At 30.9% G+C, this 24,356-nt stretch overlaps 1 protein-coding gene across 2 annotated transcripts in view; it reads left to right on the top strand.

The window, feature by feature from the left end:
- The window catches only part of LOC129741950 (fasciclin-3-like), a 324,352-nt gene that overhangs the window by 275,815 nt on the left and 24,181 nt on the right, over positions 1–24,356 (top strand). The window contains exons 8-9 of one of the 2 annotated variants that reach the window (XM_055733779.1): positions 6,700–6,745; positions 7,056–8,002. In XM_055733779.1, coding sequence (XP_055589754.1) covers positions 6,700–6,745; positions 7,056–7,455 — 446 coding nt within the window. In that variant the 3' untranslated portion in view covers positions 7,456–8,002. Of the gene's footprint in view, positions 1–6,699; positions 6,746–7,055; positions 8,003–24,356 lie in introns of those variants that run through there. The other variant, XM_055733778.1, reaches the window with a different exon arrangement.

Genomic DNA, 24,356 nt, shown 5'->3' on the forward strand with positions numbered 1-24,356 from the left:
TGAAACGTGAATTCGAAAGTTGACATAATTTGTGATATTTTGGCATGTTTAGATTTATAAAACACGAAACACAGAATTTTTTATGGCTATTTAAAGGTAGCTGTTTTTCGAGCTTTTTATCAATCTGCATTTTCATTCTTATTCTACCAACTGTTTTCGCTTTGCATTAGATTTGAAGTACCAAAGTACACCAAATTATAAAAAATATTTCCATATGTGCAACAAAAAAGTTTCTTACTTCAGCTTTCTCAAGCAATAAGTGACTATTTTTCGAGTTCTTTTTAACTGACTTACAGTCTTTTTCCCGAAGCATGTTTTTTCTCGGTTTTTTAGACTTTCAATAACTTTAAAATAAATGATTGCAGCTGAATACCATCTGAAAATCATATTTGTTTTACGTTACAAGCTTTCCAAAACTGTAAAAATCTGTTAAAAAACAAGAGAGTTTCTGCGGAACCATATCGATCCAGTACCGTAAACTGGGATAACTTTTTTCAACATGAAATTTTGGCAGATAATAGCACAAAGCATAGTTAAAAGAACATTTAGTAATTTTTTCATTAAAAAATGTAGAAAAATGAGCCGGTGACGGAGCACTTTCGAGAATGCCTTTTAGAAAACAGGATTTGCGGTGGACACTGTATCTCAGCACAGAATCATCTGAAGTCAAAAAATCAGAGCAAAATATTTATAATTGGTGTTTTCCTGGACCCCAAAGATTTTATTTAACTTAAAAAATTTTTTTATGAAATTTTTTTTGACTGTTTGAAGTAAAAACTACGATTTTTCACGAAAAAATCCGCCATTTCTTTAAGGGTAAAATCTCCCCAAAGTAAAAAAAAAAGAAAATCGTTGGGGTTTGGTATTTTATATGTAGAAAATATGTTCCAAATTTGAAAAGAATCGGTGAAGTAGTATGATGACGATGTCCACTGACTTTAAAAATGTGTTTCGAGAAACACGCGTTTGAAGTTTCTCTGAAATCGATTTTTTGAAAGTGTTAGACCCTACTCCCCCCTTAAAGCATTTAGTAGTAAATGATTTATTTTATATGGAAGTTCAACTTTTTTTTCCTTTGTAAATGTATAGTTTGAGAGTTATTCTCACGGCCATTCTATGGTAATTTTTTGATTTTAAAAATGTCCATTACATTACAATTATATACAAAGTGATGGTATGTTTAGTGTTAAATACCCGTGGTTTTAGAAATTTCGTTTTCTTTTCCAATTTTTGTATTGAATTTGTCATTTTGTCGTTTTATTTACAAAAGCTATGTAATCATGTGTTTCGATTTATTTCTTTATTTATTAATTTTCTTTTTAGTTTATATTATTTTGAAGGACCTCTAAAGTAGAAAAATATTAAATAATCAACTCAAGTGAAATATTAAATCTTATGATTAACGTGTTGCTTGGAGCGAGTTTTGATTCGTCTTTCAAGTTTATTCTTAAACTCATTTTAAATTATATGTGCTCACGTAAGAACTTGTACTAGACACAAAACACACGACGTTTTACTTAACGTTAAGTAAGAACGTTAAGTATCGTGTCCTTTAATACGTCGTGTGTTTTGTGTCTTATTCTTAAACTTTAAAATCTATTACTTCCACATGTTTTTTTATGCCTTTTGGGTCACCAAGCATTAGTGTAAAATGAGAGATGATCTGGTTGGTTCCTGAATTAGCGCAACGCGTTTTAACTTTGTATGTAAATGTATATGAGAGATGTAATTTTTGCTTCCAGAAAATTCAAATAAGCTTGAAATGAAGTAGGTCTTTGATTTTTGGATTTGGCTATTCTTAAGTTTCAATTTTTGCTACCATGACCAGCAGCTAAACATTTCATGAAAAAAATTTTCAACCATTTCAAAATAAAAAAAATCTGAATTCATTGACAAGTATTTAAAACTGGCTGATTTGCTAACGAGATCTTTGAATAATTTCATGAAATGGTATTGCAAAAGTTTTATCTATTATATAAAATTCTCTTGTAACGGTGTTTGTAGTACTACTCCTCCGAAATGACCCAAACGATTCAAATGAAATTATTTTTAGAATATTCTTTAGGCATGCGAATCGGTTTATATCGAATAAAAATAACAGAAAGTCGCATCAATTGTCCGTTATAATTAAATTTGTAGTTTTTCGAATGAAATTAAAGTCATGACATCCATTTTCAAGAGATTTTCTTCACTTTGGGCGCCGGGCGGGCGGTTTGTTTTTCGTCTCTAAGGTCGAGGCGTCGTGAACAAACGTCGTGAGAGGATAGTAACCAGGGCATAGCATACTGATTAGTGGGAATATTTGGGCGCCTATTTCTCAACCAACCATACTTTCAACGCACGTGGCGGCGATATGAAGCCTAGATGTGTTTTTTTCTTCTTGATTCCTAGCTTATTTGTACAGCACATATGAATAAATGAAGCCTAGATGTGACCCAGATTGATATTTTACCGATCAAATCAAAACCATTTAAACGGTTTTAAATATTAAAACTTTTATTTTTATTTCATGTTAATTGAATCAGCAATGGTTGTCAAAAAAACATGAATTTGATACTGATGCATATGAAAAAATGGTATGACTCTTTGCGGACGTTTGAAAAAAAGAAAGTGGGAAGATTTACGTACGGTTGAATAATCCAATACGCCTAGAAACATTTTTCGAACATGTACAAATGTGCTAAACTGAAGATAAACCAAGCGCCTTTAAATTTACAGAACAACAACAAAATCCGTTGAAAATGAACAGACACATGTACTGAACAAGAGCCTGTCCTTAAAGAAGGATTAAATAGGATTGATGTTTATTCAAAGGCCGAATTTTTTGCAACCATATGTGTAAGTTATCAATAATCTACGAAGAATTTTTAGTTGAAACGTTCAAACTTTACATAAAATGTATACATTATTTCTTCATTTATAAATGGTTGGGCCCAAATAAATAATCAGACTAAACAAACTCAACTTTTTCTAATATTATTTACCGAAAAACTTTTTACAGGTTCACTGTTATCATAACCGGTGTTCCTTTACTGAGAGTTTCGATTTACAAAAAAACATATATTACATATTTTTTTAAGGTTTTGGTTTAGCATGAAATTTTCCAGAAAATGATATGAACTCACGAAACCATCGAGGCCTTAACAGATTATTTCTTTTCGAACTATTCAGTTTTTTTTTTAATCTGCTTTTCAATTAAATGTTATTGATTCTTGAAAATATTACATAGCCTTAAATCAAATCGCAGATCCCCACCAACAATATTCAGGAAATTTTGAAATCAGAATATCTATTCGATCTTCAATTAAAAACATTTTTTTTCTATTTTTAATACCAATCGTTTCCTTGATTCATTGGGTTAAAGTTCATAGGAATGTAATTTGCTTTTTTTTTCATTAATCAATATAAAAAAAGTAGATTGCAGTACACAAGATCGCCAGATTTAATGCCATGGCAAATGCTGTTTGGGAACACTTCAAGTTGAAAGTTCGGTATCTAGAAAAACTTTTTGAACATGATTTTGGTGAAAATATGTTTATTAATTCAAACTACTTCGAGGGGTGAGGATGGTGAACAAAAAGCTGTCCCAAAACTAATTGGGAGCTAAAAGCGCTGCGTTAGGATTAATATTGAGCAAATACTCCGAAAATTGTCCCAATATTCAAAATTTTATTTTCATAAAGTTTCATATGGAATAAATTACAATAAATGAAAAACTTTTGATTTCGATTCAAACCTTAATGTTATTTCGAACAAACAACATGAATGATATACAACAAATGAAACATACAATTATTTATGGAATAAGTTACAAAAAGTGACTTGCAAGTTGTACGATAACATCGAACTGAAAAAATAAAACCATTTTGCGATAAGAACCTGAAACCTGACCATTCATGATATATAAAAAAATCTGAATGAAAGAAAAGTTAATAAAAAAGTATTCATGAAAGTTGCATGTAAGATTTATTGAAGGTTATATTTTTGATTATTCAAGAAAAGACCCGTAGAGCTGAATTAAAATTGTTAGGTTTAATTTCGATAGAATAAAGTGGGACAATTCGAGAAAACGGAAATGAGGGAAATTTAAAATAAAAACTAGAACATGTTCACAAAAGCGAGACGATTAACAACTCAATATTTAATAAGTTTTGAAAGTTAATTAGCAGAGAAAAAATGAAAAATCGACGCCAAATTTAACAGGGTAAGACGAAGTTTACCGGGTCTGCTAGTAAATCAATATATTTGCTGGCTATGCATTTGCGATTTTTATATTCTTATCGTACGGTTCAACAGCTTTCAAGTTAGCATTCAAAAAACGCTTTAAAAAATTAATTTCGAAAAAAAATGTGTATAACATTGGTAAACTTTTCTGGAGTACATGTTAGGTTTGTGATTTGTACCAATGAATTGTACTGCAAAAATAAAGGATTATATTTCATCCAAAGTTATATTTTTTGGAACTTTCAGTAGATCTCCGGCAATTTTCGAATGAAATATTGTGTTTTCCCATACAAATTTCCATACAAAATTTAAACTCGTAGAACAGATTCAAGACTGAATGGATCGCTTCCAAATTTTTATTGCTATTTCTGGCAGAAAAATTACCAATAAAAACTATGAGAAGTGTACAGATTTAGGAATTTGAAATTTTCACAAAAATCTTGCAGCGATCTAATGTACATATATTCTTCATCATTTGCGTTAGCTAAATTGCAAAATCCTCATTTTTGGCTATCTCTTTGAAGTAAATGTTTTGTTTTCTTATACTATAAAAATGTTGCACATTTCCTCTGGAGACTGAAATATCGAACAAACATAATTTTTTTTTAAGGTTATTGTAGATGATGCCCATGCCTTACAAGATTCCAAATAAACTGTATTTATTTGCATACATTGTAACACTTAGTAATAAAGACCCCGTCCAATTTTGGCAACACGCTCGTACAATTTGTGTTGTCAAAATCGAATGGTTTTTGTTTTTCAAACAACTATAATAGTAACAATAATTGTTGTTATCATTTACATAATTTTTAGTCAATTTTCGATCATTTCGAGTTATCTTTTATTTTTCCTAGTCATATTTAGCACTATATTACCTAGGACTTTTTTTTTATTTATAAAATTTGTTTTTTTTTTGTCATATTTGCTATTTTTGTCATTTTCCATTATTTTAAAGGTGATTTTCATCATTTTCAGTCTTTTATTTGTTATTGTTATTAATTTTATAAAATTTTCATCATTTTTGTAATTTTAGAACTTTATATTTTTTAACACGTTTTTGTTTTTGTGGTTTGCGATATTTGTCTAAATTATATTGGTTTCTGTTATAGCGAAAACTTTGTGTCGCTTTTAAATCCGTTCGATTTCAGCACCAAAATCGAATGTAGCCAACATCGAATGTTGCGAAAAAAAAAACAACGGGGTCTGAAATTAATCATGGGATTTATGCAACGTTGAAGTTAAGCAATATTTGGTCGATAGAGTTTCAATTTTACCTCGTTTTTTCTTCGTAATATCGTTTGTTTCTCAACCGATTTAAAAAAAAAATTATAGTCTTGGGAACCTCGTTATGTAACTCAAACATGTTTTCCGTACAACATTTATCTACAATACTTCAGATTTCCTTGATTCAAAGTCTAATAAAAAAACTGAAAAGCATTCTCCCGAAAAAGATATATTTATTTAATTATTATTTTTCAGCTCGTATTCGGACCGGACCGCGCAATTTTATATAAGAACCTGGCTATATCCAGGCATTTGATTTCAAAAATGACGACCATAAATACGGGCAATATCCGGGCTAATTTCTCAAAAACCAGAAACTACTCAACAAAAATCAAGGAAAAAAAATTGAAAAAAATGTTTTTCATCAATACTCATTGACAAACTTTGAATCGAATTCTAAGCTTCCAAAAAAACCTTACATGACCATTTTTAGAAAACTTTCTTTAAAAATTTCGTTTTGGAGAGTTTCGTTGTTTTATTTGTTTATTTGATTTGCAAAATAAAGTTAATTAATCCGAGCAAAATCCGAGCATTTTTTAATGAAATCCAGGCAACCGGACCTGGCCGGACTTTTCCCAAATTTTGTTTTGAATATCTTGGCAAACCTGGATAAAACCGGGAAATCTGGCAACCTTATGCAATTGATAGCTGGTCTATAGTCTTTTTTCCGGAGCATGTTTTTCGGATTTTTTCTCAGACTATTAATAACCTGGAATTGAATAGTTGTAGCAGAATATTGTCAGATAATCATTTTTGAGTTTCATTTTGATGTCTCTAAAACTATAAATTTCATACAAATCGATAAAGAACCAAGAAAGATGAAGCGATCTTAAGCGAGGAGTGTCAAATTAACACTCAAAGTGTGATTAAGGAGTTTTTTTCCTGGGCTTTCAAGGTGCGTCCATTAAAAAATAATTATGCAAAATTAAAGATTTTATGAATTCGCTGAAGGTCCCAGAATTTATTTTATATTTGAATGTGCTTGAATAAAGAAGCTAGCCGTCAAACTACCAATAGCGTAATATTGACACTCAAGAGTGGATTAGGGATAAGACTTCAATAGGTGATGTAATGGCAACTTCTGGTTAAAAATGGACGATTGATTCGTAATAAAAACTTTGATTAGTCTCAATTTAGTAAGAATAATCGCCAAGTATGTGTTCTAAAAGCAATCCCTATTTTTAATTCCAGGAAAGTCGAGCTCCACCACGACAAGCAACGCAAGGATTGGAGAAACGTAAGTTTAATTTTTATTTTCCAAGATTTATTTCACTTAACACCTTTCCATGTAGTTTGTAAATATACAAGTAAGACATAAAAGTACTAAAACACTCCAAAACTCCCATGCATGTAAGTCAGAGTCGTACCTTCCCGCCCATCAAAATTTCACCAACTTCCTTCAGCTACCGTGCCCATGATTTTTAATGTTTGGTTTTCTCCACTTCTTTTCTCGGTTTCGTGCTTCGATCACTGTGTACAAATTACTCAAAAAAAATCCAATTCTCGAACCAAAAAAAAACTATGTACTAACCAAAAAAATAAATCAGCGATACGACTGACGATCGCGGTGGTGTTGGTGAACAATTGCTATCGACTGACTTCTCCGGCACTCCTGCAGCTGATCCTCCCACGCCGGAAACCGCCCTGGAGATGGAAAACCGGGTCTACAATGAAACCACGATTCCGATTCTGATGCGCCCGAAGAACCTGCGCAATCTGGATCTGTTGCAACATCAGCTGCCAAGGCGCGAATCGAACCAAACCGATAACAGTAGTTTGTATTCGCGGGAATCGTCCCAAATTGGTGATCCCAACCAGGTTGGACTTCCGGTGGTCAACAAGAATCGCTGGATTCCATCGCAGCAAAGGGAGCTGCTGGAGAAACAGGCCAATCTTCTGAAGGCCGGGGCTAACATTAGACGGAAACGGGAGACGGAAATTTTTTAACCCCTTGAAGTATTAGCGGTGTGGTTGTTTTGTGATCGGCTAACATTTTATTCCAAAGGATGGTTGAAAAGTATTCAGTAAAGCAATAATTTTAGTGCAGTAACCGGTTGCGACGAATATGATTCGTTGCATACATTTGATTTCAAGTAAATTGATGAATAGTTTAGAAATTTAACTTGTAGTTGAACTAGAAAGGCGTGGTTCTTGGACCAATTGGCCTAACGCTTACCTTAGAGAAACACAGTTTTATTAAGTTTTTATCAAACTTTTTATTTTAAATCTTTTGAAAAAGTAAGCTACAGCTGTGTTTCTATGAATCAAATGGTGAAACATAATATCCAGAAGGTTATGATTAGCATCACGTTACTAAGTAGTGTAGCTGTAGAGATATGCATTTATTTTATCATCATAAGCTTCATCACTAAGACATGTTTATTAATTATACGTAAACCTATTTAAATAACTTAGAAACCATTTCGTATTTCAAAACCAGTGTAATATTTTAAACTGAACAAAAGTTTGATAATCTTGCACAGCTACTCTCAAATCTTACCAAAAACAATTGACAATAAACGAAGCTTCTCATTGAAAAGAGTGTTGTTAAAAGATTGCTATCACATTTCGAATATTTCTTTTAAAAAATTCAGTTCCTTCTACATTATCAAAAGAAATTGGTTCGATAAATTTTTCATTTTGAAGAAATAATAATAATATTGTACTAGTTTAAGGACGATTGTTCTGGACTTTAACAATCAGTATTATTCGAGTAGTTTCACGTGCATTTATATTCTACATTAAAAGTTCATTAGGAATTGGATCTGTTCTTTTAACAGAGTAAATGTGTTAAAACTGCTTGATCATGTTATGGATTTCAAAAGTTTATTGACCATCTGCATCCCAGATATAAAATCTAAAGTCGAGAAGACATGGGAAGCGATTTCCCAGTACGATCGTTCATTTAGAATGAGATCAGCATTTAACAAAAAAATCATGTTTCACCGGTGTCGTATTCCATCTTCGCAACGCAAACCGTCCGACGTCTTCTTCGTAAAACATCACTTAATAAACTGAATGCAATAACCTCAACGCATCTGTTTGGACAATCGACGTTGAGTGAACATCCTCTCTCTTTTTCCCGTTCATGAGAATATAATGCACTTTAATAAATGTGCAGTTAGTTTTCTCTAATTATGTTAGATATATATCATTTTCTATCAAGGGTTTATTCTCTACAACCTGGAAATCGCTTCCATTTGTTCTCTACCTTATACATTACGTGAAAGTTCAAGAAAAGCTAGTTCATTCATCATTCATTATTTATATCCAATATAATTTTCATAGGTCATAAGGTGGAATGGACAATGAGCCGAACAAATTCTAGGTGTATGGCACACCGAATTCTAAACGTCATACATATGGGTTATTCCATACCAAGTGACCATGAAAATGCATTTACCCTCTCCGATATTTTCCTGAATCAGAAGAAAGACTTTTTGTAATGTAAATAAGCAAAATCCAATGTTTTGGGTGATTCGGATCACCCCCTCCGAATGGAAGCCCCCCTATCATTTTTAAAAATTTGTGCCTGTTTCCTAAAACAACAATTGTCTTTTGTGAATTTCTCAGAAACCACAGCTAAAGGTAAGGAAAGATCCATGTTTTGAAGATTAAGTTATTATCAATCAATTATCATTGTTAATACAATTAACAATTAAGACATTCTTCTGATTTAGGGCCATATCGGAGAGGGACGATGATTTATCGTATTTTTACAATAAAAAATGGCAAAAATGTGTCAAATTACGTCAACTTTTCAACCCTTTGTTCAAAGCTTTTCCAGTTTTAATTAAAGAATTTGGACGGTTCATTGATAGAAGAAAAACCGTTGTTACACTACTTTTTTACATTTTTGTTGTTATCATGATCTTAAAATTTATCATAAAAACATATCCTTATGTATAGCGGAACGGACTTTTTGAATTTTTTTTCTTAGACTTAGAATAACGGAAAACTGAATTTTTGTAGGTCAATTTTGTTCCAAAAAAAACCTTTGGGTTGCATCACAAATTTTCAAAAACTATTAGTTTTGTAAAAATCGGTTGAGGAAACAAGAGAGATATAGTGGTTTTATACGAGGAGTGTCAAATTGACAGTCATGGCCTTATTAGGGTGTTTATTGATTTAAAGAATATGATTGAGGATCCCGAAGATCCTTAAACTTCCCATCGTGTCATATTGACAATAAAGAGCGGATTAGGGTTAAAGGTGTCTACGACGTTGTTTTTAATATTTTTTTCATTTTTTCCATATATATCATTTTTTTACATTTTTGTAATAAATGTGATTTTTGTAATTTTTAAGTTCTTCTTCCATTTTTTTTTTATTTTTTATATTTTGGGATCACCACAACATAAAATGAAAGGACCACTGAAAAATTGATGCTTTTTAAACATTCAATCCATTAAATCTAAATGGTCGATTTCTGAAATTCGATTTGCTTATTTGGGCTGCTACCCTAGCATACATAAAAAAAATTTGCATGACTTGGTAACAGGAAAGAGATGATGATCTGAAGTGGTCATTGCCACGATGCACAGTAAGGATTTTTTAACCAAAAAAGGTACCAAATTCAGGCGAAATCGTCCCGAGGAAAAATCTATTCATTCCTTACTTAAAAAATGTAAAATACAAATCATTTTCAAATAAATCTTTAAAAGTCTAGTTTTATAGATTTTTTCTAAGTTTTAAGGTATAATAGAATAGAAATTAACATCAAATATTTCTACAAAAAAGACAAAAATAGGTACATAATTTTTTTGTTGAAATGTCGACTGAAGTACACTCGTAGTTATAACATCGATTTGTGGCTTATTTTCCCTTTCACAAATTCGTCATTTTCAAAAATTGAAACATACCTTGTCAGTTTTGATTGCAGGTTTTGTATCTTCAGATGGTTGAAACGACAGTTGAATCAACAATCTGCAAAAAGGAACGTTTTCACAAAATATTGAAGGAAATATTGCTTTGTGTGATATTTTTTAGTGGACCAAGAATCTGTGGGAACCTTATTTTCTTAAAAAATATCCAAATAAAAAAATAGTATAAAATAATAAATAATAAATTTTCTTAACCAGAACGAAGCTTTCCAGACCCCAAAGTTCAAGAAAATCAAAAATGACCTTAAATCGACTCAGACTACATAACATTAAAATTTATTAAGAACTAGCTGACCCGGTAAACTTCGTTTTACCTTAAAATGAATAAATCGTAATAAATGTTTTATTTCATCCACACGTCCTCAACTTCATCGTGCTCGCGAATCGAATTTTTTGAAAATCATACTAAATTGTACGGCTTTCCCATTTAAAGTTGATTTAGTTTGGGGACCCCCCTTCCATAAAAAGTGAGATTCTTGAAACTATTATACAAACCATCTCTGACCCAAAAAACCCGCAGATACCAAATTTTACTTCATTCCGACCAACCGTTTATACGTGAGAAGTAGGCGATGCGTTCTACGCACCGCACGCGTTTTTTTCTTCGTCCGCGAAAAGTTTTCGATAATCAATGAGTTTTCATTTTAAGTTAGAATGAAATAATTAAAAAGTCTAACCACCGGATTGGGAAGACAAACTATATAGATGTAGTGACCACCATAGGACCGGGGACAATCGGGACCATTCTGTGCTTTGAGGGAAAAAAAAGTTGCCAATCAGGGGCGACTGCGAGTGCTTAAATTTGGTTCCTAATGCTGATGAAAGGAAGTTCAGCATATTTTTAACTCCATTATAATGACTTAGGAATATCCTACTTTCTCGAAATGTGCAATTCAAAACGATGAAAAGTAAATAGATTCCATAAGTCATAGTTTCTGTTCGTCATTCATTCTTTTTCGAAGGTGTCTTTTCAAGAGTTCGGTTGTGTTTATCCCAACAACAAATTTTTGTTTCTTAATTGCTATCAATGCAGGAACAAATATGATATTAATTGGTTCATATCACGTGAAGGAAGAAAAATAAATAAATTAGTGTTAATTGTTTAATGAAAACATGAGAACTGATAGTTAATGAAAGGTTCGTTAAAAGTGGATAGTAAGATGTTCGTCAAGATCCCTCCTCCAAAGCATATTTTTTCCGATTGTGACTTACGGGTTGTTTCAACGAAAAGTGTGATGATGCGAGGTCTACTGCGATCATCAGAAAAAACCTACTCAAATGGGAAGGTTATTATGTTCCAAAACATGTTAATGGAGTAATATCGCTACGTTCAAATTTCAATTGACAAATCCATCAAGAGTATCCGAACAACAAATAATGGCAAGCTAAGTATACCCCAAGCTTTCAGCATAGATATTTCATTTATTAAATTTAACATTGAAAAGTATGATATTGAGATTCATACCGTATATCCATTTTTTCAATCCTTTTGAATCCTATTTAGGATTCAAAAGGTTGTGAGGTACTAATGTTGTTTTCTTTTTCTGTATTTCTTTTCAAAAGCGAGTAAAGGCGCTATAACCTTGGTCGTTGACCTGAAATGACAGTTTACAAGAATCTCAGAATAAATATTCTACCATTAAACCATTCAATGGAATCCGTTAAGTTGAAAGATCTAATTAATTTTTCAAATGTTACTAACTGTTTTGATTTTGAGATTTTTGTTTACAAAATATGTCATTTTCTACCGTTCGAGAATGGCGATAGGTTAATCATCAAGAAGCAAAATATCTTAGCTCATGCTTCCAACGAAAATTCCCTTGGGAGCGTATGGTACTGGTGGTCCACGCTTCTTCTCTCTCTTTGTTCCTGACGTCTCTGCGTTCTCTGCTCCACAGTGGGCCCGGCCGGTTTATGGTTTCTATTGTTTTAATATTTTTATATTAACATAATGGAAAACATGAGCAAAGACAAGAAGAATAATTACAAGCTTTAATTATTCTCCGGGATCAGACATAAGTTCTGGCTGTGGAAGTATGATTAGTGATTAGATTAGTGATTCCGACCAACCGTTTATACGTGATGTTATTACAAAGAAAACGCTTCCATTTTTATATATGAGATTTTTTGTACTCAAAAATGTATGGTAGCCCCCCTTTCCCCTTTATATCTTTACGCTGAAAAGGTGGGGCTTCAATTTATAATAGAAACATTTCTCGTATCCAAATACCCTCACATGCCAAACATGGTTCAAATTTACTTGATCAGATCTCCAGCAATACTGAAAATTGTAAGGGAGACCTCTCCTCCCCCTTTTCATCCACCTTTTTGAAGGATTAATGGATACCAAATATTCAAAGAAGCATTTCTCGTACCCAAATATTGTTCCATGCCAAATTTGGTTCTATTTGCTGTTGTAGTTCTTAAGTTATGCAATAAAAATTGTATGGAACTTCCCTCCCTCTTTCCTTTCTCCCCGCTGGAAGAAGGAAGGGGTCTCAAACAATCATTAGAACATGTCACGTTCCGAAATATCCGCCCATGCCCAATTTGATTCCATTTGCTTGATTAGTATTTGAGTTATTGAAAAATTAAAAAGCGGGCCCCTCCTCCCTTTATATCTCCCTACTGAAAAGAGGAAGGGGTTTCAAATAATCATAGAAATATTTTTCGTATCCAAATACCTTCCCATGACAAATTTGGTTCCATTTGCTTTATAAGTTTTTGAGTTATGTAAAAAAATATTAAAATGGCCCCTCCCCCTTTCAACTGCAAAAAGGGAGGGGTCTCAAATAATCATTGAAATATTTTTCGTATCAAACACCTTCCCATGCCAAATTTGGATCCAATATCTTGAATAGATTTCGAGTTACATGAAAAATTGTAAGGTAGCCCCCCTCCCCCCTTTCTATCACCCCACTGAGAGGAGGGAGGGGTACCTTATATTCATTGAAATATTCTCCATTCCCAAATACCACCCAATGCCAAATTTGATACCATTTGCTTGATTGTTTCTCGAGTTATGCAAAAAATTGTCTTTTGTTTGGGAGGCCCCTCAACCCCTTCCTGTTAGGGGGAGGGGTCCAAACTATAATAGGAACCTTCCCCGGCCTCCAATACCCCCTCCTGCCAAGTTTCACGTAAATCGGTTCAGTAGTTTCTGAGTCTATAGGGAACAGACAGAAAGACAGACAGACAGACAGACAGACAGACAGACAGAAATTCATTTTTATATATATAGATTATGTGGTTTATTCTTGAATATTTTTTTCTTCTTGATTAAATTGTGTATTGCCATCGAAACTAAGTGTAACCGGAATCAGCTAGTTTCAAGTACAAATTTCACTCACGAGGGTTTATAAGCATAAGCAGATTATTTAAAAGGAATAAAGCACAAAAATTAACAAGCGCACACAGGGGAAACGATGTAAAAAGGTGATTGAATTGTTTACGCCAACACGGAGTGTTTTAGATCCAGAATGTGTCTTCGGGACATGTTACCTACATTTAAAGCACTTCAAAATGAGCTTTTGATAAAAATTATTCAATCACCTAGCAGTGAAATAGAAAAAATATTTTTTGTTATTTTCATTTTAGAGCAGTTGTGTCTTTAGCAAGTTTCAAGATTGTAAAAAATGTAGCAATTTTGTTGATGATATAAATATCGTAGATACTAATCCAAAAAAATTCAAAAAGGGTTAAAAGTTGAAAAAATTTTTTTTCAAAATTTTCAGTTTTCTAACGATATCTTTTCAGACCGAGCTTATTGAAGCAAAGTATGTTTGAAAGAATTTTGAGTCACTCAAAATCGAACAGTTTTCTTAATAAAAATATTCAGACTGAAACGAGTTTGGAGATTGGAAAAACTAAGAAAAAAACATCTGTTTCCGAACACCTGTATCTTTCTAGTTCGGATTAGTTCGGTTTATTTTTTGGTTGAATCAGAATCAGGCAGGTTTCACCCGTATAAAAACATGGAGTTTACAACGTAAAATTGTTTATTTTTTAGATTTATAAATGATTTGAGTTAGCTACTATTAAGGAATCTAGGGGATTTTTTTTTTGCATTGCAAAAGAGCTAACCGAAAAACAAACTCGTCTAATGTATTGTATTCTAAGCAAAAAGATAGGTTGTAGGGTCCGTCAATGAAGGCTTGATGATATGGCTATAGTTTCAACAGTTCAAGTATGGTTGCCAATTGCCGGTTTAAGTAAACTTGAATTTTATGCTCTAAAATCCTTAAAATTGCTTACTTAAATCTATATATATAAAAAGCAATTTCTGTATGTTTGTTTGTTTGTTTGTTTGTTTGTCCTCTATAGACTCAGCCGTCTTAAGAGCTAGAGAGCTGAAATTTGGCATGGATGCTCATTAGGACCAGGAAGGATGAAAAATGTTTTTAGATTTTCGGATGACCCCTTCTGGAGAGGGTCGTCCATAGAAGACAAATAATTTTTTCGCGATATTGACGTTACTTTTCGTCGGATCGTGTTGAAAATTTGCACATGAGTGTTTTTGAAAGACGAGCAATCAATTTCAGGTGTTAAATTTTGTATAAGGGGTCAGCCAAAGGGGTCGTCCATATAAACTGTTCACTGTTTTTGCGATATTGACGTTATTATACATCATATTCAGATGAAAATTGGTACACGACAGTTCTGATTGACGTGCAATCGATTTGAGGTATCAAATTCAGTGTAAGGGGCCGGCAAAAGGGGTCGTCCATATTAAATTTTCAGTAACTTAGTGATATTGACGTTTTTATACATCGGATTGGGATGAAAATTTGCACATTGGAGTTATTAGGGACAATCAACTGATTTCACTTATCCAAACTAAAATCAGGGGTCGGCCAAAGGGGTCGTCCATATTAACTATTTACTGTTGATGCGATATTGTCGTTATTATACATCGGATTCAGACGAAAATTGATACACGAGAATTTTGAGAGATGAGCAATGGATTTCAGGTATTAAATTCACGTACGGGGCCGGCAAAGGGGGTCGTCCATATAAACCTTTCAATATTTTTGCAATATCGTCGTTATTATACATCGGATTGGGATGAAAATTTTCACACGGTAGTTTTCAGGGACAGGCAATCGATTTCAGATTTCAAATGTTTTGCCAGGGGTCGTCGAAAGGGGTCGTCCATATTTATTAATTTTTCACTGTTTTTAGCAATATTGACGTTATTGTTCAGTGGATTGCTTTGAAAATTTGCACACGGGAGTTTTGAGGGAAGGGCAATCGATTTTAGGTATCAAAGATTGTATAAAAGCCCCCGAAAGGGGTTTAACTTTTTGGAAATAATTGCGTTGCTATGCAATGATTTAGTCGAAATTTATACACGTGGTTTTCTGGCACGGTCAATTGATTCCTGATTTCAAATTTAGTAGCAGACGACAGACAAAGTGATCGTCCAATATTTTTGCAATTATTACTTAACAGAATTCAGAAGTGCATCTGGAGAATGCTTGGCAATTGACTTTCATACAAACTGTTCATGACATATTCCAAGTTGAAAGCGAAACGGAGTTCGTATGGGATCAGCTAGTCATTTATAAAGCTACAAAATAAACAACTAAACGTTGTAAACTCTATGTTTTAAAAACGGTGAAACCTTCCTGATTCTGATGCAACCAAAAAATTAATCGAACTCATCTGAACCAGAAAACGGATTTTCGTAGATGACGGAAAAAATTAAAGAAACATAAGCTATCAAAGAACGAAAGAACATAAGCCGTAAATATCATGAATTTTTCGAAAAAGATACAACGGCTCACCGGCAGGACTTGAATCTGTTCGAAAACAGCTTTTTTTCTAAGTTTTTCCAATCTAACTCGTTTCAGTCTGAATATTTTTTATTAGGTGTATTGCATAAAAGTGTTCGATTTTGAGTGACTTAAAATTCTTTCAAACATACTTCGCTTGAATAAGTTTGACCTGAAAAGATATTGTTAAAAATCTTTGAATAAAAAATAATTTTTTTATTTTGAACCCTTCTTACTTTTTTGGGTAAGCTTCTACTATGTTGTCGTCTTCAACAAAATTGCTACATTTTTTACAATCTCAAAACTTGCCAGAGATATAACTGCTCTGAAATGAAAATCACAAAAAATAATTCTTCTATCTCACTGCTAGATGGTCAAATAATTTTTATCAAATGCTCATCTTAAAGTGCTTTAAATGTAGGTAACATGTCCCGAAGACACACACTATGGATCTAAAACGCTCCGTTTTGGCGTAAACAATTTTGATCACCTTTTTACATTGTTTTCCTCTGTGTGAAGCGGTTCAAATAACAGTGTCGTTCTTATAAGCTAGTTACTAAGTGGAGTGAAAGTTCTTTATTAAAAAAATTTTATACTAAAGGAAAACACTTGCTATGGTACTACCTCAGCATGTTCAAGCCTATGTTTGTATCGAAACACACATGTGTCAATCAATATTTGCTTCATCAGCTAATTCACCATCGAAAGTCAAATGTCATTACCGAAAAAGCTAGCCAGGATTCGATCAGGGGCTCTTTCTGTTCATCATTTAACACTTGCAAATTTCGAGACAGCTTGAATCGACGACGATTCCATCAAGTTTGACCCAGTCAGCCGGAAACTGACTAGTGACTGTGTGTGTCGATCTGATTCTGCAATGGAGACTTTTCAATGAGGATACGTTACATCGGAGCTACCACCATTCTATAACAGATGAACCATGAAGTAAGAGATACGGAGCCAAACCACCAAACACACACTCCTGTGCTTCTATTTCATCTCAGCTCTCAACCCTCAACTCAACCAAGGAAGAAGTGCTTTATTTATACACCTTTGATGATCCAATGGCATCGGGCCACTCGACCTCGACGCTCTTCCATTTAACTCATACAACACCTTTCAAGTGCTGCCCGGGTGTTTGTGCGTTTTTGTTGCTGTTGATGGTGTGAGTGCTTTCGGCTCTGGATCCTTAATTAATTAAGTTTAGAATTTCTAGATAAATCCTCTCGTTAAACTCGATTTAATTACTGCTGACTGCTTTAGCTATGTGTGGCACATGATTATAAGGTTCCATTCCAGGTGAAAAGGATATGTTTCTTACAAACAGTTCAGTCGGTCGGAAGAAGCTTTTCGCCCCCTTTATTCACCCCCTAGTTATCTAAGTTTGAATCTGTGTGGCTCCACCATCTGTGCAGCCCCATTCGAAATAGGTGAGCGCACCCTTAAGAGGAGGGAAGAATAATAACAACCAGAGCTAGAGGTGTTTTTCACCTTCGAGATTTGTTCGAAGAAAAGTCATTATCTCGGTCTGACGGACTGCTGTTAGTAGGGGCATGAAAAGCATACGGAACCTGGGTTACACTAATAACAATCAAAAATAAATCCGTTCACATTTGCTGGTGCTATGAAAACTTTGCAGAAATTATGTTGAACAAATGGGTGTCATTAGCGTGAAACTCTCAGTTTCAGACAATGTAGATAAAGACGCATCAAAATTAGTGATATTGGCATTATCAGCGATTAGAATACATCGAATGAGAAATTGCGTCGCAACAACAACAATCAGTAGATGGATAAGAAAAAAATATTCCTTTATGAGTTACTTACTTTTTTTTTCTTTTTTGATAGGAGTTTAACCCGTTAAGGTCATTCTTCCTCGCTGAGTTACTTCTTTCAGAATACATCTGCTCTGTTTTCCATTTTCAGGGTTCACACCTTTCAACAATTTCCTTGAATCATTTTTTAATTTTTTTTTAAAGACTTGATTAATAGGACTTCTAAAACGTACAAAAATATTTGGTTTTCACAATGTCTTGATATTCTGGGTACTCTCAAGTAATCTTCATTTTCTTGATTTTTAATTCCTCTTGTTTTTACAGACATGAATGCCATTTGAATGGTAAAGTGTTTTGAATAAAATAAATTAAAAAACACTGCCAGTCAAAAGTTTGGTATCACCCCAATGGGAAACATGAAAATTTTGATCAATCATATTTCAATCATCTTATGACATATTGCAATTCTTTAAATCTCATTCGAAAGATAGTGAGCAAAAAAGTATACGTTGAGTTTATATGATGTATGATGTAAGCTAACATCCTATGTATCGTGGCACAGCCCGTTTGCAGCGAACTATTCGCACATAACAATTCGATCTCGATTTACAACTCATCGACTAAAAATGCCTTTGATTGGAAGAATATGTTTAGTTTATACTACCTAAACTTAGCATAAAGTTGGGAAATTTTCCAAAAACTGTATGTAAATTCAAACCCGATCATCTCAGGGTGGGGAGAACCAAATTTCAAACTTTGAGTTGCATTCGATCTTTTTTTATTCTTATTTAAACGCATGTGTTTAGTTTTGTGCTTGAAATATATAAAATAGCTGCTTATGTCATCGTCCAAAAGTTTGGAATCTCCCCGCAGTGTGGTGAAACAAAAAGTTTAGGATCAGTCTTCTAAAACATGCATTTTTGTTTCGGCCGTTACACCATATGCTGGGTGTTCCCAAACTTTGAACGATAACTTAAGTAGCTATTTTAAATATTTGAAGTTCATTGCCAATTTTTGCACAAAATAAAACAAATGTGCTTCGATAAGTTTTAAAAAAGGATTCGAATGCAACTCAAATTTTGGAATTTGGTCCACGAGAAAATATCCGAACTATAAGCAGAGTTTTAGTCATATACACTTAAAATAAACATTTTGAAAAACATACAAATAAGGTTTTGCTCACGATCTATCGAATGAGATCTAGAGATTTTCAATATGTCATAAGATGACTCAGCTATGGTCGATCAAAATTTTCATGTTTCTGAAGGGTTGATCCCAAACATTTGGCCGGCAGTATATTTTTTACTTGATCGATTTTTAAAATAATTTGATTTTTTGGATTTTCATTTTATTTTTGTCTTTTTATTTTTTCGAAAACTTTTGTTTTCTGGTTTATTTTTGATTTCATGTTTCCTAGGTTTTCCCTTTTGTTGGATTTTCTTGATTTTTTAATTTTTATAGTTTTCATGATATCCTTGACTTTCTTGAGCTCTTGTTATTTTCTAGAATTTCTTGAACTTCTTGATTTTTTAAGATTTTCTTAAATTCTTGATTTTTTAGATTATTTTTAATTCTCCTCACGTTCAGAAAATTTTTGATTATCTTGACAGTTTTGAGTTTTTTGAGTTTCTAGATTTTCTTCATTCTTTTGTTTCTCTGTTTTTTTTTTAATTTTCTTTATTTAGTTGATTATGGTGATTTTCTTGTATTTTCTTGAATTTTTTAGATTTCTTAATTTTCTTGTTTTTTTTTTATTTTCTTGATTTTATTAATTTCCTTGATTTGCGAGATATTCTTGATTTTTTTTAATTTCCTAATTTTCTTAATTTTTTTACTTTTCTTAAATTTCAATATGAACTTTATTTTCTTAATTTTTTGAATTTACTTGATATTCTTGATTTGTTTTATTTTCTAGATTTTTTATTCTCTTAATGTCCTTGATTTCGTTGATTATTAAAAAAAACTTGATGATCTTGATTTTCTTTATTTTTTCCGATTTTCTTGATTTTCTTGATATTTTGATTTTCTTAATTTTCTTGTTTTTAAATTTATTAGATTTTCTTGATTTTCTTGATTTTCTTGATATTCTTGATTTTCTTGATTTTTTTTTATTTTCTTGAGTTTCTTGATTTTCTTGATTTTCTGGATTATCTTGCTTGATTGACTGGATTTTCTTGATTTTCTTGATTTTCTTGATTTTCTTGATTTTCTTAATTTTCTTGATTTTCTTGAATTTCTTGATTTTCTAGATTTTCTTGATTTTCTTGATTATCTTGTTGATCTTGACTTTCTAGCTTTTCTTGATTTTCTTGATTATTATGGTTTTCTAGATTTTCTTGATTTTCTTAATTTCTTAATTTTTTGATTTTCTTGATTTTCTTGATTTTCTTGATTTTCTTGATTTTCTTGATTTTCTTGATTTTCTTGATTTTCTTGATTTTCTTGATTTTCTTGATTTTCTTGATTTTCTTGATTTTCTTGATTTTCTTGATTTTCTTGATTTTCTTGATTTTCTTGATTTTCTTGATTTTCTTGATTTTCTTGATTTTCTTGATTTTCTTGATTTTCTTGATTTTCTTGATTTTCTTGATTTTCTTGATTTTCTTGATTTTCTTGATTTTCTTGATTTTCTTGATTTTCTCGATTTTCTTGATTTTCTTGATTTTCTTGATTTTCTTGATTTTCTAAATTTTCTTAATTTTCTTGATTTTCTTGATTTTCTTGATTTTCTTGATTTTCTTGATTTTCTTGATTTTCTTGATTTTCTTGATTTTCTTGATTTTCTTGATTTTCTTGATTTTCTTGATTTTCTTGATTTTCTTGATTTTCTTGATTTTCTTGATTTTCTTGATTTTCTTGATTTTCTTGATTTTCTTGATTTTCTTGATTTTCTTGATTTTCTTGATTTTCTTGATTTTCTTGATTTTCTTGATTTTCTTGTTTTCTTGATTTTCTTGATTTTCTTGATTTTCTTGATTTTCTTGATTTTCTTGATTTTCTTGATTTTCTTGATTTTCTTGATTTTCTGGATTTTCTTGATTTTCTTAATTTTCTTTATTTTTTGAGATCTTGATTTTCTTGATTTTCTTGATTTTTTTGATTTTCATGATTTTTTTGATTTAATTACTTTTCTTGATTTTTTTGTTTTTCTTGATTTTCTTTATTTTCTTGATTTTCTAGATTTTCTTAATTTTTTTTGATTTTCTTGATTTTCTCGATTTTCTGGATTTTCTAGATTTTCTTGTTTTCTTGATTTTCTTGATTTTCTCGATTTTCTTGATTTTCTTGATTTTCTTGATTTTCTTGATTTTCTTGATTTTCTTGATTTTCTTGATTTTCTTGATTTTCTTGATTTTCTTGATTTTCTTGATTTTCTTGATTTTCTTGATTTTCTTGATTTTCTTGATTTTCTTGATTTTCTTGATTTTCTTGATTTTCTTGATTTTCTTGATTTTCTTGATTTTCTTGATTTTCTTGATTTTCTTGATTTTCTTGATTTTCTTGATTTTCTTGATTTTCTTGATTTTCTTGATTTTCTTGATTTTCTTGATTTTCTTGATTTTCTCGATTTTCTTGATTTTCTTGATTTTCTTGATTTTCTTGATTTTCTTGATTTTCTTGATTTTCTTGATTTTCTTGATTTTCTTGATTTTCTTGATTTTCTTGATTTTCTCGATTTTCTTGATTTTCTTGATTTTCTTGATTTTCTTGATTTTCTTAATTTTCTTGATTTTCTTGAATTTCTTGATTTTCTAGATTTTCTTGATTTTCTTGATTATCTTGTTGATCTTGACTTTCTAGCTTTTCTTGATTTTCTTGATTATTATGGTTTTCTAGATTTTCTTGATTTTCTTAATTTCTTAATTTTTTGATTTTCTTGATTTTCTTGATTTTCTTGATTTTCTTGATTTTCTTGATTTTCTTGATTTTCTTGATTTTCTTGATTTTCTTGATTTTCTTGATTTTCTTGATTTTCTTGATTTTCTTGATTTTCTTGATTTTCTTGATTTTCTTGATTTTCTTGATTTTCTTGATTTTCTTGATTTTCTTGATTTTCTTGATTTTCTTGATTTTCTTGATTTTCTTGATTTTCTTGATTTTCTTGATTTTCTTGATTTTCTTGATTTTCTTGATTTTCTTGATTTTCTTGATTTTCTTGATTTTCTTGATTTTCTTGATTTTCTTGATTTTCTTGATTTTCTTGATTTTCTTGATTTTCTTGATTTTCTTGATTTTCTTGATTTTCTTGATTTTCTTGATTTTCTTGATTTTCTTGATTTTCTTAATTATTTTGTTTTTCTTGATTGTCAATTTTGTCATTTTAGTCAATTTTGTCAATTTTGTCAATTTTGTCAATTTTGTCAATTTTGTCAATTTTGTCAATGTTGTCAATTTTGTCAATTTTGTCAATTTTGTCAATTTTGTCAATTTTGTCAATTTTGTCAATTTTGTCAATTTTGTCAATTTTGTCAATTTTGTCAATTTTGTCAATTTTGTCAATTTTGTCAATTTTGTCAATTTTGTCAATTTTGTCAATTTTGTCAATTTTGTCAATTTTGTCAATTTTGTCAATTTTGTCAATTTTGTCAATTTTGTCAATTTTGTCAATTTTGTCAATTTTGTCAATTTTGTCAATTTTGTCAATTTTGTCAATTTTGTCAATTTTGTCAATTTTGTCAATTTTGTCAATTTTGTCAATTTTGTCAATTTTGTCAATTTTGTCAATTTTGTCAATTTTGTCAATTTTGTCAATTTTGTCAATTTTGTCAATTTTGTCAATTTTGTCAATTTTGTCAATTTTGTCAATTTTGTCAATTTTGTCAATTTTGTCAATTTTGTCAATTTTGTCATTTTTGTCAATTTTGTCAATTTTGTCAATTTTGTCAATTTTGTCAATTTTGTCAATGTTGACAATTTTGTCAATTTTGTCAATTTTGTCAATTTTGTCAATTTTGTCAATTTTGTCAATTTTGTCAATTTTGTCAATTTTGTCAATTTTGTCAATTTTGTCAATTTTGTCAATTTTGTCAATTTTGTCAATTTTGTCAATTTTGTCAATTTTGTCAATTTTGTCAATTTTGTCAATTTTGTCAATTTTGTCAATTTTGTCAATTTTGTCAATTTTGTCAATTTTGTCAATTTTGTCAATTTTGTCAATTTTGTCAATTTTGTCAATTTTGTCATTTTTGTCATTTTTGCCATTTTTGCCAATTTTGTCAATTTTGTCAATTTTGTCAATTTTGTCAATTTTGTCAATTTTGTCAATTTTGTCAATTTTGTCAATTTTGTCAATTTTGTCAATTTTGTCAATTTTGTCAATTTTGTCAATTTTGTCAATTTTGTCAATTTTGTCAATTTTGTCAATTTTGTCAATTTTGTCAATTTTGTCAATTTTGTCAATTTTGTCAATTTTGTCAATTTTGTCAATTTTGTCAATTTTGTCAATTTTGTAAATTTTGTAAATTTTGTCAATTTTGTCAATTTTGTCAATTTTGTCAATTTTGTCAATTTTGTCAATTTTGTCAATTTTGTCAATTTTGTCAATTTTGTGAATTTTGTCTATTTGGTCAATTTTGTCAATTTTGTCAATTTTGTCAATTTTGTCAATTTTGTCAATTTTGTCAATTTTGTCAATTTTGTCAATTTTGTCAATTTTGTCAATTTTGTCAATTTTGTCAATTTTGTCAATTTTGTCAATTTTGTCAATTTTGTCAATTTTGTCAATTTTGTCAATTTTGTCAATTTTGTCAATTTTGTCAATTTTGTCAATTTTGTCAATTTTGTCAATTTTGTCAATTTTGTCAATTTTGTCAATTTTGTCAATTTTGTCAATTTTGTCAATTTTGTCAATTTTGTCAATTTTGTCAATTTTGTCAATTTTGTCAATTTTGTCAATTTTGTCAATTTTGTCAATTTTGTCAATTTTGTCTTTTTTGTGAATTTTGTGAATTTTGTCAATTTTGTCAATTTTGTGAATTTTGTCAATTTTGTCAATTTTGTCAATTTTGTCAATTTTGTCAATTTTGTCAATTTTGTCCATTTTGTCAATTTTGTCAATTTTGTCAATTTTGTCAATTTTGTCAATTTTGTCAATTTTGTCAATTTTGTCAATTTTGTAAATTTTGTCAATTTTGTCAATTTTGTCAATTTTGTCAATTTTGTCAATTTTGTCAATTTTGTCAATTTTGTCAATTTTGTCAATTTTGTCAATTTTGTCAATTTTGTCAATTTTGTCAATTTTGTCAATTTTGTCAATTTTGTCAATTTTGTCAATTTTGTCAATTTTGTGAATTTTGTCAATTTCGTCAATTTCGTCAATTTAGTCATTTTTGTCATTTTTGCCATTTTTGTCATTTTTGTCAATTTTGTCATTTTTGTCATTTTTATCATTTTTGTCATTTTTGTCATTTTTGTCA

Source organism: Uranotaenia lowii, chromosome 2, assembly GCF_029784155.1.
Source record: "Uranotaenia lowii strain MFRU-FL chromosome 2, ASM2978415v1, whole genome shotgun sequence".
NCBI lineage: Eukaryota > Metazoa > Arthropoda > Insecta > Diptera > Culicidae > Uranotaenia > Uranotaenia lowii.